General features: G+C 43.2%; 1 protein-coding gene across 1 annotated transcript in view; it reads right to left on the bottom strand.

The window, feature by feature from the left end:
* Window positions 1–7,783: 7,783 nt before the first annotated feature.
* GNAO1 (G protein subunit alpha o1) overlaps window positions 7,784–13,783 on the bottom strand; it is a 43,447-nt gene continuing 37,447 nt past the window's right edge. The window contains exons 6-7 of the mRNA XM_015825405.1: window positions 9,657–9,810; window positions 7,784–7,971 (exon numbers count right to left, since the gene is read on the bottom strand). Of these exons, the coding sequence (XP_015680891.1) occupies window positions 7,784–7,971; window positions 9,657–9,810 (342 nt within the window). The remainder of the gene's footprint in view (window positions 7,972–9,656; window positions 9,811–13,783) is intronic.

Here is a 13,783-nt window from a genome sequence, read left to right as displayed (position 1 = left end):
TTTAAAAGAAATGGTCGTCTCCTCCTCCTCCTTTTCCTTCTTCTCCTTCTCCTTCTCCTTCTCCTTCTCCTTCTCCTTCTCCTCCTCCTCCTCCTCCTTTTCCTTCTCCTTCTCCTCCTCCTTCTCTTTCTCCTCCTTTTCCTTCTCCTCCTCCTCCTCCTCCTCTTCCTTCTCCTTCTCCTTCTCCTTCTCCTCCTCCTTCTCTTTCTCCTCCTCCTCCTCCTCCTCGTGGCTGCTGGCTTTTTTCATCCCAAACGTATGCAGCATCGTTTTGGTAAAGGGGATACTTCTACAGGTTGGGGCAGGGAAGCAAAGTGTGCTAATGTGCAGGTGTTGCATCAGAGCAAATGTTTTGCTGCAGTTTCAAAAAGACTCGAAGCGCGATGTTCAGATTCCCTCCCTCCCTCCCTTCCTGGCCATGGAAAGTTTGATCACCTCTGGGTTGCTTTTCCCCGAGAGGCTGGCGAGAAGATTCAGTTTAACTGTCGCTAGCGTTCAACATTCAACGTGGAGGTAAATTGCAGAGAACCCCCTGCTGACTTTCAGAAGATGGCATTTCCTTAGGACAGGCGGGGCAGCCTGCAGAATTTATTATTTTTTTTTTAAGTGTACATTTCGCAATAACGTTAGCTTGGCAAGATGTACAGGCTCAAAAGACCGGAGGGCTATTTGATACGTAGTTAGGTATATTGCAGCAGTTCTCCAATCCTTAAATTGCTAGTAAGTATGTCGGAAGCCTTTTTAGGTTTTTGGCTCCGTAAATATGTTTACAATGCAAGGCAAGTCATTTTTAAGTGTTTCAGGAGAATCCCCTGTATCCAGAAAGAGCCCCAGTATTAATGAAAAAAAACAAAACAGGAATTTCTTTCACTGCTAGTTTTTTAGGACATTTAAAGGTGAATACCGTATAAGAAAACTGGACAGTGTTTAAGTGAGGATAATTTATTTTGATATACCCTTTGCAAAGCCTTATTTTTCAATGCTGTTTAAACTTTGGAAGGGGGAAAAAATACAGACTCTTTTGTGGCTCAGTTTTTGCTCAGAACTCGGCTCTTTGTTTTTATTGTTTTAAAAAAAGGAAAATAAAAACTCTTTGATCAGTGTTTGGAAAGGTTTCAGTTGTCTTTTTCTGCCCCTTTCGCTTCACACTTGCTTCCTACCGGTCAGTTTCACCTCAGGAAATCTTCTGAGCGCTACAGGTGAGTGTGCGAACATTCAGTGGCAACGCTTGTGCAGTTGTCCCTTCAGAGAGTTGAGTTCTTTGCTGAAAGCAAAGCGTATTTCTGAATTTCCTACTTCGACGTGTTGACATTTCCATGTGAAGCAGCTTAACAGTTCAGCACAAATTACGTTGATTTTTTTAAAAAATCTTGATGTAACCTTGTCCCACCACTGTGGGGGTCATCAGCCCACCTTTTGGGACCTTTGCCCTTCTAAAACTAGGATTTCTTCTCATCGTGGAGAGCTTGTCCATCTCTTAGTGATATAGTTTGTCAGACCTGCCACGAACTTAAACCTCTTAAGTATGGCTCCATTTGCTGAGAAAGGTATATTTTTATTAGAGATATAGTGTATTGCAGTAATGCATAGCCATAACTGTGTGGCAAAATCCCTACATTATACTTTCCCCTACTTTCCCTTCCTTAATTAATTCCTTTCCCACCTCAAGGTAACCAATTAAAATCTTGCAAGCTGTTCTCCTAGCGGTCAGTTCAGGCATGCTCTGGTATGCTATTCCCTCCTTATTCCAGCTGGGTGACCTTGAAGCAGCTTCTCAGGATGACACAGGACTTACTTTTGATTTCCCAAGCATGCCCCCTTCCCCGTAATTCATAGAATAGCTATGAAATTTACCCATTTTCTTGGAATATTTTCTTTTCTTCCAAAGTAGCTATTTAGGTCAGCTACCACTAGATGGTACCTACCTCATTGGATCCTTCAGCAGAATGACCTATTTCAGGGATTAGAAGGATGAAAAAAAAAGGGGATTTTTTTTTTTAAAAAAGAAAGGAATGAGGCTTTTATATATATAATGGAATGGCTGTGTTCACACAACCCGCTTAACGGGGGTCAAAAGTCACAATAGCTGCTACATTTGAATTAAGATGTTAAGCTTGGTTGACCATGAATGAGTCCCGTTAAGCAGGTTTAAATTCCATAAGCAGTCCTTATTCCTCCTGTGATGTTCCCGGCAAACGAGGGGAAACTGAAAACGCACAGATATGTGTTCCTTCCTCGCTTTTGGCAACCGTCTCACTACGCAGGACGGGAAATCTGCTAGCAGTCTTCTAATACTGGTATGTGAGGGGCTGCCCCAAAGAGGAGGGATTCAAGCTATTCTCCAAAGCACCAGAAGGCCGGACAAGAACCAATGAATGGAAACTAATCAAGGAGAGAACCAACCTAGAACTAAGGAGGAATTTCCTGTCAGAGAGAACAATTAAATCGGTGGAGCGACTTGCCTCCAGAAGTTATGAATGCTCCAACACTGGAAGTTTTTAAGAAGAGATTGGACAGCCATTTGTCTGGAATGGTATAGGATCTCCTGACTGAGTAGGAGGTTGGATTAGAAGACCTCCAAGGTCCCTTCTAACCCTATTATTCTATGTTCTGGTCCCGCTTTAGGCGCAAAGCAAACTGGGTGATGGATGAAGTTTGGCCTAAAAGACTTCCAACGTTTCTTCTAACACTACTATTCTATGTTCTGTTTTCTATCTGCCTGGCTATTAAATTTATGAAATGGCCTCCAGGAATCCCACTTAATCTACCTGGGTAAAATCTGGCTTCCAAGAAGTTTTCTCTCCCTCTTAACAACATCACAGTCTGAAATATACCCCAGAATTAAAAGCACAGAGATCCAGGCCAGGGTAATGCGGCGTTTACTAATTTAAAAGCTTTGAAAAAAGGAGAGAGAGAGAGAAGGAGGGGACCGTGAAAGATTGTAGGTAGCTCCGTTACTCTGTTATTCTGACTTTGCTGCTCACTGATTGACTCGTCTGAGCAGCTTTAAAATGTTCTTCACACCGTGATCTTTTAGCAACAGGCTTATTTCCCCTCACCGTCTCTGCACTGCTTGTTGGACACATGCAAAAGCGCAGTGGTGCAGAAAGGAGGAAAAAAAAAGCCTTGCATTAGCCACGCTCTGAAGATAAAGCGCTGAACCAGAGAGGCTGATTTTGTACACTTCCTGGTTCCTCTTTCCGCACTGCCCGAAAGCCAGCCGTCCGTGGCCAAAAATCACAGCCATGACTTTGCGAAGAGGTCTTGGAAGGGACACTGCCCGGAGCACCTGTTCAAGCACCATTTTCTGTCACAATCAGCTGAGGGCTCTGATCCAAGTTGAGCCTGGGTCATGAGCTCCTAGGACAGCACAAGGGGAAATGTCCCTTGCCATTTAGGGACAGGGCTGCAACTGTTCAGAACCGGAAGGACTTTGGGGATGGAGGATGGATCTGCTAGTTGAGCTTTGGCTGTGGTGAGTTGACCATGGCGAGTTGGCTGCGTCGAGTTGTCCCATTCCCTCTAGGTCAGGGGTCTTCAAACTTGGCCCTTTTATGACTTGTGGACTTCAATTCCCAGAATTCCTCAGCCAGGCACGCGTGCCTGGCTGAGGAATTCTGGGAGTTGAAGTCCACAAGTCATAAAAGGGCCAAGTTTGAAGACCCCTGCTCTAGGTGATGGTACAGCAGCTCACACACTTCTAAATTACTCAATATCTCGGCTGCTAGCTTCTTCTTATCATACTTCCATCCCTGGGAATCATAGAATCCTAGGGCTGGAAAGGACCTTGACGTTCTAGTCCAATCCCCTGCCCAAAGCAGGAGTCTTTATACCATCTTAGACAAAACACTTATCCAATCTTGAAAATCTCCAGCGATGGAGCACTTACAACTCCAGGAGGCAAGTTGTTCCATTGCTTAATTGTTCTCACCGTCGGGAAGTTCCTCCTTAGTGCTAGGTTGCATCTCTCTTTAATGATCTCTCACCGTTTACTTCTTGTCCTGCCCTCTGGTGCTTTGGAGAATAAATCGGCACCCTCTTCCCTCAGGAATTCTGGGAGTTGAAGTCCATGAGTCATAAAAGAGCCCAGGTTGCCTACCCCTAGATAAAGAACTAGATAAAGAAAGACTTGCATTTTCTGGACCAGTCTATTTCAAGTCTTGGGAAAGATTCCCTTGAAAGATGTCCCAGGAGTTTCTTTATCTGGAAATGCCAACTGGACAGTTGACAGTGGCCAACTTGACAACCCAACCAATTTTCCCTTGCCCCCAAATGCATGAAACCAGAGCAGTACATGGTAGTAGCTTAAATACATTTGTGACATAATTCTAGTTCTAGGACTTGGAATCATAGGATTGAAAGGGACCACAGAAGTCTTTTAGATCAACTCCTGCCCAAGGTGGTCCTCTCTTTAAGTTGGCCTGCTAACAAGAGATTAAACAAAGATAAGAGGACTGTCAACAAACCCTTAGGACATGCCTTCACACTCATGTCTTTTCCAAAAGAAAACCACAACTAAACAATCAGAAGGAGAAAGACAAAGACTCTTGGTGATACAGACAAACATTCTCTTTATTAAGCTACACATGAATTTTTCCATTAGTCAGAGAAAGAAATTGGCAGTGTCTAATAGATCACAGAAACCTCACCAATTGGTAATAGAAAGGCTTAGAAAGATCTGGCATTTTTTTTAGAGATGTATATAGGTTGTGTGTGTGTGTGTGTGTGTGTGTGTTTAGTTTTCTTCTGTATTTTTTTTCCAGATTTTAATCGAAAAGGGTGCAATTGGCTATTTTTCCAGCAAAGGTACTTCTGACAGGTGAAATGTGAAGATCTCTGATTGCTTAATCAGAGTAGAAATGACAAAACATTGGTCATGAAAATGGTGGCTTTTAAAATAATAAAAACACTACATTCGGTTTTGTTTTTCATATTTTTTTTCATTTTTTGTTGCTTTTTATGTCTGTTTTTAATTTTTATATCTTTTTTCCTAGTTTTTTTGTCTTTTTTTGTTTGTTTTTGCAGCACAAACAACCCCACATGAGAGAGAGAGAGAGAGAGAGACAGAGAGAGAGAGAAAGAGACAGAGAGAGACAGAGAGAGAGAGACAGAGAGAGAAAACAAGGGATACCACCACAAAACGAAAGGATTGGCAGAGAGGAAGAAGGGAATGAAAAGCAAGATGAAAAAATCGATTCACAGGGAGCATGGAAACTTTAAAAAAATAAAATGAAATCAGATTTAGAGAGTGGAATTAAAAACAAAAAAAGAGAACCTCCCAGCTCAATTAACCCGTTTCTACAAAAAAGGACTGAAAACGGGTGTTTGGTACAAAGTGGCCTTCGAAGCAGAACAAACATCAAAACAAGATCACAGAGAGAATCTCGGCCCCTTGGACCAGTGACAGCTGTGCTTCTTCAGAAATGAAATACAAAACCAGAGAGTGAACGAGACAAGCAGAACAATCATTATTAACCCTCCCTCCCCAAAGAAAACGTACCCCGTTTTGTTGGCTGGTCCTAAAATGATGGTTGTGCCCATGAGGGCCTTGAGAGGACTTCCATGGAGAATCAAGGGGAGGGAGAGGGTTGCAAATATGTATAGCAATGACTGTGACTATGAAAATAAACCTGGATATTTCCCATTGGTATCTCCTGGCCATCTTGGTGCATCTAAATCTATCTCTTGTCGGTTTCAAACCTAAGGTGTGGGAACTGTATTGGTCGTAGTGCCTCCCTTTCTCCGTGTCTTGTGGACAAAAAACAGCACCTGTTATGATAGGGAGGAAGGATTGGGAGGCAAGACCAAAATTCCCATAACTTCTGGGTCCTTTGCTCTATTGCCTATTAGGAGGTGGGCAACTCTGCAGCTCCTCTGGCTAATTCCCAAAAACATTCACTAAAGCAAAACAAAGACGCCCCTTTTAACCATCAAGGCTCTGATGGGGCCATCGCAACCATCTCGGAGGGAAGCTGCCTTCCTCAGAAATGGTCCGCCCCGTTGGTGTGTTTGTGTGTGTGGAGAGAGGGAGCGAGCAAAAGGTGGCATGTAGGTAAGTCTGTGTGTAGATATGAAGGTGTGGTTAGGTGCTTGCATGTGTCAGCAGGAAAGACCTGAGGACTCCTCCTGTTCTTCCCCAGCACTTACGTCGAGCAAATTTTTTGATTATTCTCATGTTCTCTTTTGGAGTTGGCTTGTTTGCCTCCCAAATAGCAAGAGTTGGGCAAAGACTCCCTTTCGTTGCATCTCATAAAACTAGCCATGATTCTAACACAGCAGGACACATCAAGGCAATGCAAAAAAGCTTGGATCACCTTGAGGCTGGAGTTTGGGAGCAGAAGGTCTACTCTAGACTAGACAGAGAAGATCAGAAGAGGGTTTGGGCCCTGAACACAAATGCGGGGTTGCATGCATGGATGGGGGTACCCCAAAGAAGCACTAAAAGGAACCCCTCTCCTAATTACAGCCAAATAATAAATGTTATTGGTTCTAGGTTGGTTCTAGGTGGTCCTGCCCATCTAGCACTTCGAAAGCATGCAGATGTGAGTAGATAAATAGGTAACCCTTCGGTGGGAAGGTAACAGCGCTCCATGATGTCATGCTGGCCACATGACCGGGGAAATGTCTTCAGACAACGCTGGCTCTCTTGGCCAAGACATGGAGATGAGCACCTTGTCCTAGAGTTGGACAGGGAAACAGTTACCTTTAATAAATGTTGTACTCATTTTGTGGTGCATTTCTCCTTGATAAGAACATGTCCTTGCCAGTCAAGGGGGAATATCCTCTCCTCACTTGATAGGGCCAATGTTGTAGTTCCAACTTTCAAACCACGGATGGAACTTTTCTCTTTCTTGGTCTCCCCTTGTGAATGTTAACCCATACAGGAAACAGAAAGGACCACATTTATCAACTTTAGCTTGGGAAGAAGGAAGGGATTCCTAACAGGCTAAGGGTAGGGTGAGGTGGCTTTCCGGTGTGGAGAGAGACGAAGGGGAAGCCTGTGTTTCGTGCACGTTTTTTCAATTTTCCCTTTGCCTTCCTTTGCTTTTAACCCTTTCAAAGCTGATGGGAACAACAAACGGGGATCTCTCGGTAACGTACCTTGAAGAAACCTTTTTCCATAGATAACAGTATCTTTAAAAATCCTTTAGAACTAAGAGGAGGGGGAAGAAAGCCTTTCCTTAAAGCACCCTATGCATAAATGCCTTAAAAAAATAACGTTGCTACTTTTTAATTTTTATTTATTTTCGTTAAAAGAAAACGGATTCCTTTTTAAACTTGCAGAAGAATACATTCTTAAAGATGCAGCTAGACGCTTTAGAAAAACCAACTGGTTTATCATTCTGTTATTCTTATTCATTATTATTTTTCTCTATGTTTCCTGAAGGAAGGAAGGAAGGAAGGAAAAAAAAGAGAGGCTGAATTATCTGCCATCATGTTACCTAAATAGGAAAGAACTAAGTTCCCGATAGGGATATTGGAATCCTTTGAGGCAAACTTAAAAATAAAACGAGCTTCTCCATGTGTGTCTGTCTGTATCATCACGATGCCTTTTTAGTTACTGACTTGCATGGTTCATTTTTACTCTGTGTGTGTGTTTGTGTGTGTGTGTGTGTGTGTCTGTGTCTGTGTGTGTGAGACTCGCACTTTGTTTTGCCTTTTTTTTTTCAAATATTTTATTATATATTATTATTTTTTTTCCTCTCGTTGTGATTGTTTCCAAATATGCTGCTTGCTATACAGGATGGGAGGGAAGAAAGAGGGGAGGGATGGGGGGGAGGGGTCAGTATAAGCCGCAGCCTCGTAGGTTGTTGGCAATGATGATGTCGGTTACGGCATCAAATACGACCTGGATGTTGCCTGTGTCTGTTGCACAGGTCATGTGACAATAAATCTCCTTGTTCGGCGAACGGTTTTTGCTTTCAAATTGTGCTTGGATATACGCTGCAGCATCTTCGTACGTGTTGGGTCCTGCGGAGAGGGAAGAGTTCATGTCAGGGGGTCATTAGGAAGGGTGGTTCAACTTTGATGGCAAAATTTGGTGTAGTGGGGGAGGCATCAGGCTAAAAGCCAGGCCGTTCTGAGTTCTAGTCCTGCCTTAGCCAGTTGGGTGACCTTGGGCCAGTCATACTCTCTCAGCCCTAGGAAGGAGGTGCTGGCAGATGGCTTCTGTGCCCAAATCTATTTGAACAAGCCCAACCCAAGTTTGAGAGCCAGGTGTGGTGGTGAAGGCATCAGGCTAGATACCGGGAGATTAGGAGTTCTAGTTTTGCTTTAGGCACAAAGCCAGCTGGGTGACCATGGGCCAGTCACTCTCTCTCTCTCTCGAGTGTTGTAAAGCCTAATAACGTTCACATGTCATTTCAGAAATAACAATCAGGATAGGAGTTTCTGCTAAACGCGGTCACCTTGTTCTAGGGCAGTTTGTGCAAAGAGGTTTATTTTTTGCACAGATTCTCTGCAGTATAAGGAACCCCATCCTCCACCCCCATCCCCCCATGCATTCTCTGAGTAGGCCTCTGGGACGTGGACTCCATTCAAGACACGATGCAGAGCCAACTGTATTCGCTTCATTGAAGTGGAGCCATGACGTCAACTGCCCCACTCAAATTCTTTGTGTCACTCACTCTGACAGCCCCCTCTGGGACCATCAGAAGCCTGGAAGGGGCTTTTAGCTCTGGAGGAGACTGACAAATCAACCCAAAGTGAAGCAACTGGGTGTTGTTCTCTAGAAGACCAGGGTTTTGTTGCTTCACAAAGTTTAACTACAGGTTTGAAGCATCATTCAAGCATTCCCCCTGGAATCTTTGCAGAGTTCCCAACTCCACATGTTAACACAAGACTGAAACCCTTTTTTCCTGGTATCCTGGATATTTCTTAATTGCACTAGAGATGCTTCTTAGTGATTATGACAGAGGAGGGAAGAAGTTTTAAACAACCAGAAGCCAACTCTGGTGCATTTATGTACAAAGAAGGTAGTGTTCCCCCAAAACAACCTAGTTCTTTAAAAGCTTACACCCATGCTTTGAATTTCACTTGAGAACATAAAGATCCTGCCAGATTTGACTATCCCTGTGACCTGTGGCTAATTTAAATTATATTTTAAAATTCTGGAACCTTATCCAGGTAAGACAACGCCCATATTAGAACATATTAGCATTCCACGGAACCACTGCACCTCTGCCAACAGCTGGATGGAAGAGTGAAAACTCCTTAGACCAGTATTTCTCAACCTCAGCAAGTTCAAGATGCGTGAACTTCAACTTCCAGAATTCCCTAGCCAGGCTGGCTGGAGAATGCTGGGAATTGAAGTTTGGCAGTAGCCAAAGTTAGCCTGCAATACTGCCTTCTAACCGTGCACCACCACCAAGGATCTTCATGCTATAATGTTCTCTTGTGTTTCAAGAGACTCTGCTTGATCTGTGAGGTCCAACATTTCTAGATGTCTGGTACAAGCCACAATGATGTCCTTTGTTATCACAGTGTCTGAGATGTCAGTCCCCCTCCCACGTGGATGCTTGGGTTGTTTAGCCTTTGCAAATCTAGAGCTGTATTTTTCAACCTGGACAACTTTAAGAGGTGTGGACTTCAATGAAGTTAAAGTTGTTCCAGGTTGAAAAACACCATCTAGAGGATCCCGGACAGAGCCCTCCTACCTGTGTATTCAGGAAAGCAGATGGTGAGAGGTGATTTTTTGATCTTCTCACCAAACAGGTCTTTCTTGTTGAGGAAGAGAATGATGGAGGTATCAATGAAGAATTTGTTGTTACAGATGGAGTCGAAGAGCATTAAAGACTCGTGCATGCGGTTCTGCATCGGAAGGGAGGAAGGAGATGGCAGAAAAGGAGAAAAAAGGGGGTTGGAGAGGGAGAGAGAGAGAGAGAGAGAAACCAAGTTAAGCTTAAGAGAAAAGAACAATTGTCAAGGAAACAAAAGTTAAAGAATCCCGTTGACGAGAGTTGGACGAATGATCATTTTAGGATGCAGAAGAAGTAGGAAAATTGGAGGTTAATTTCATTCACCTGAAGGACCTGGGTTTTGTCCCCATCTTCAAGCGGTTGTCTCTTTTTTTTACATTACCTTGAGCACGTGATACAAGTAAAAAAAAAAAAGTACGAGGTCATGGCTGCCATTTTTTGCTTTTGAGAAGTCCTGATGCTTTCTTCCTGGTTTTCTTTCTCTTTTAAGTCATCCAGAAAATTCACCTCACACAATAGCGTTGGTGAGAATCAGGAAAAGGCTACACCTGGTTGAGGAACTGAAAAAAAGTCAGAAGTCGCTGCTTTCTTTTCTTTTCCTTTCTATCTTCTCTTGCATGTCCATGCATTTGCAAGTTTTCAAACGGCTAGCTTGGCAGGAGCGGGGACAAGTAACGCGAACTCACTCCCTCGCATGGCGCTTGGGTCTCGAACCTGGGCTGTCAGTTTTCCAGCCGACAAGCCCAACGTCTTAACCGCGAGCCACCGCACCGCCCTGTCTTTGTATAGGAAAGCTCAATAAACCGTCTCGCACACTAGAAAAGAGCTGGCACTTTATTAACATTTGGTAACTAATAAATACACGACAGCCAATAAATTATTACAATAAGAATCAAAAGAACGCTAGGATTGGACTGAGGCTCATTCACACACAGCATGCAAAATGATCATTTAATACCGTTGCGGCCGATCAAACACGCCAACAGAAAAATCGGAATAAAAAGATTCTGCAGCTAATTTGCGAACATCAAGGAGAATCCCAGCGAACTCCTGTCTCTTTCAGAACTCTTCTCTCTGTAAAGCATTTTAAGAAGCCAGCAGGGAAAAAAGAAAGAAAGAAAGAAGAGGTATGATAGGAAAAAAAAAAAAAAAAAAAAGGAAATCAGCAAACATCAAGAAGACTGGATAATATATTACAGGGTTGCATAGGATTCTCCAGATTGGCTCCAGACCCATTATTATTTTTTATTGAGATAGAATGGGAAAATCATTAAATACCTGTAGAGGCAAAGATGCCTTTGTGTTGAGCTCAACTCCCTGGAAAGTCATGGACACACCCATGCAATTTCCTTGGCAGCCATATATTTTATTTATTTATCTAGTGATGCTCATAACCCACTCCATTTTCAGGGAACTCTGGGCAGTAGAGGATAACAACGCACCGTAATACACACGCTTTGCCATTGATTTCTACCTGCATCCTTTTCACTTCCTATCCTAACTTGCAGCCCTGAGATTCTCTTGAGGTCTCCCATCAAAGGCCCAACTGGCCCCAATCCTATTTAGCTTCCGAGCTCAGAAAAGGTTGCTCAGATGCTTCCCCCCTGTTGAAGCACCAAGTGATAAGCCCAATAAAACAATTTCCGGTGTATTTATCTCGAAAGCTCTGATCGAACAACTTGGGATGGCTAGTGCTGGAATCCCAACGACTTATTCAATATTGGCAAAATGCTGCCAAAAATCAGGAATGAGATTTTCTGCCCTGTTGAGGTGGAAAACAGAGTAAAAGTGTAACACAGGGCTTCTGCCAGATCAAATTTTTTTTTAATAAAATTACAAAAGCAGCCTTGGGCCGGTGCACCTTGAGGCATGCAGAAAAGGGTGGAAAGCTGTGGCATGCAGCATGAGGCTCCTTGCGTCATGTGCCCCCTTCTGCCATGCCTCCACTGTAGCATAATCCCAAAGTAGGTTTAAGGCAGTTAAACGGCGAAGCTCCCCTGATCCTGACCCAAACTAGGAAATGTAAAGGATTACAGCAGGGGTCCCCAACCCCTGCTCTGTGGACCGGCACCGGTCTGTGGCATGCCAGAAACCGGGCCGCTGGATTACAGGGTCATTAAAAGAAAAAAAAAATACATAAAGCACAACTTGCTGGCTTCACACACCACACAAACCTATAAAGTAGAGTTTGTGGACCACAAGGGTGGAATCTAGACTAAAAGGAAGGAAATTATGTTATGGCTTACTGTGATGGTTTAAGGCAGCCTTTATCTAGGGTATCAATTATATTTTAGTGCCGAAGAAAAATTGAAAACAGATCCCTAAGGTACGAAGAGGCCGAAAGTCGTTTATTGTACACCCCACCCCACCCCACCCCACCCCACCTTACAAGGGGCTACAACATGTTATACAGACACAGAGAGTTAAAATCTCTTTTGGAAGGTTCAAAACTTTTTAGCAAAACTTCTCCCCCTTTGGACAATCATTATTAAATAGGATTGCAGGATACATTATCTGCCGCGAGCCTTGCCTTACTTAGTAAGCTTTTAACCGTTAACACAAAACATCTTCCAGACAGCACTTCTCTGCAGTGCCAAGATAATAAAAAAACCCAGCAATTTATGGCTTTGAGGTTCAGTTTGGTGTCATGGGTATTTGTTACAAGGCACAGTGTTACCAAAATGACAGGCGCACCATGACATCATCCTAGCAGTGATGTCAGTATGCAATTCAGGTCGGTTGAGTCATGAGGCGAGTTGATGATATTACAGCACAAACAGCATTGCCCCCTTTTCAACGTGGGACAATGAACAATTCTAATGGACCTCAAATACCACCACCATTAAGACATTGGGGAGGGGGCTCTGAAGGCAATGTAAGATGGTTACGTTGATCAGTTACTGCAAAACTGCAGCTCACCTCACCACAATAGCTCTCAAAACCTCACAACCTCACCTAAAACCACATTATAACGCTCACATCTCACCTAACCGTCAGAATTCAAAGTTGTAGGGCTGCAGAAGTCAAGCAGGGGTACATACGTGTAAGGGTATCAATGATGCATTTCCACAATAGCTGTTTCACACTCTTTATGACAAACACGTTTCTCCACATTCACAGAGTGGAGACCAGAACAAGCATTTCTCTTCCCTTATATTTTGGCACGGATTTCAGTGCAACATTTCTTTTGCTAAGTGAGATATTTGTTCAGATCAGGGGACTGGAGGCTAACTGCTCTCTGAGCAGTTTATGGAGCCAGCCTTTTGCCCCCAACAATCTGGGTCCTTATTTTACCAACCTTGGAAGGATGGAAGGCTGAGTCAACCCTGAGCCTGTGAGAATCGAACTGCTGGCAGTTGGCAGAATTAGCCTGCAATACTGCATTCTAACCACTGCACCACCACAGCTCTTTGAGAAACACCGCCCTAGAGATACAATTGAATTCCAAATCTCTCAATTTAGGTCTTCATTCAGGGAAGTATCAGATGTGAATTTGCATCAAAGCACAAGCAAATGAACAGATTTTTTACAGCTGTTTCGATAGGAACAGCTGTTTCGATAGGAACATTATCAAAATGTTAGCCGGCTATACGACTAGTTAGGCAGTGTTTTCCATTCAGCTTCCACCTTTGCAAATATGACAGTCGATTTACACGAACGCTTAGTCCATTGTATATTTTGGATTAAGTTAGGCAATAAAGAAATAAAATCAAACATGAAACCCATAAGTTCAGCCCTGCTCTTCAACAGTTAAGCCCCTGATACCCAGATACATGTTCCAATAACACGCAGATTCCATTGTTCACGTTCAGTTGCAGTAATTGTAAGTTCCCAACCAAGTTTTTATTTTATTTCTATTTATTTAAGTATTTAAAGAACGCGTATTGCCGCCCATCTCCCATAGTGGCTCATAAAAACAGAATAAAAACAAAACACCCCTTCTCACCCGGTGCCACAACAACCGGCTATCAAATGCCTAGCTCAACCCCATCAGAACCCCAGTTTTAATTGAATAAAAGGAGAAGCTGATAATCTAATTCTGAATTTCAGACTTAGTTTCAGATTTAGATTTCCAACAATACAGC

This window comes from Protobothrops mucrosquamatus, unplaced genomic scaffold (genome assembly GCF_001527695.2).
Source record: "Protobothrops mucrosquamatus isolate PMUCROS unplaced genomic scaffold, P.Mucros_1.0 scaffold2624, whole genome shotgun sequence".
NCBI classification, from domain to species: domain Eukaryota; kingdom Metazoa; phylum Chordata; class Lepidosauria; order Squamata; family Viperidae; genus Protobothrops; species Protobothrops mucrosquamatus.
This window is presented reverse-complemented; position numbering and strand designations above follow the sequence as displayed.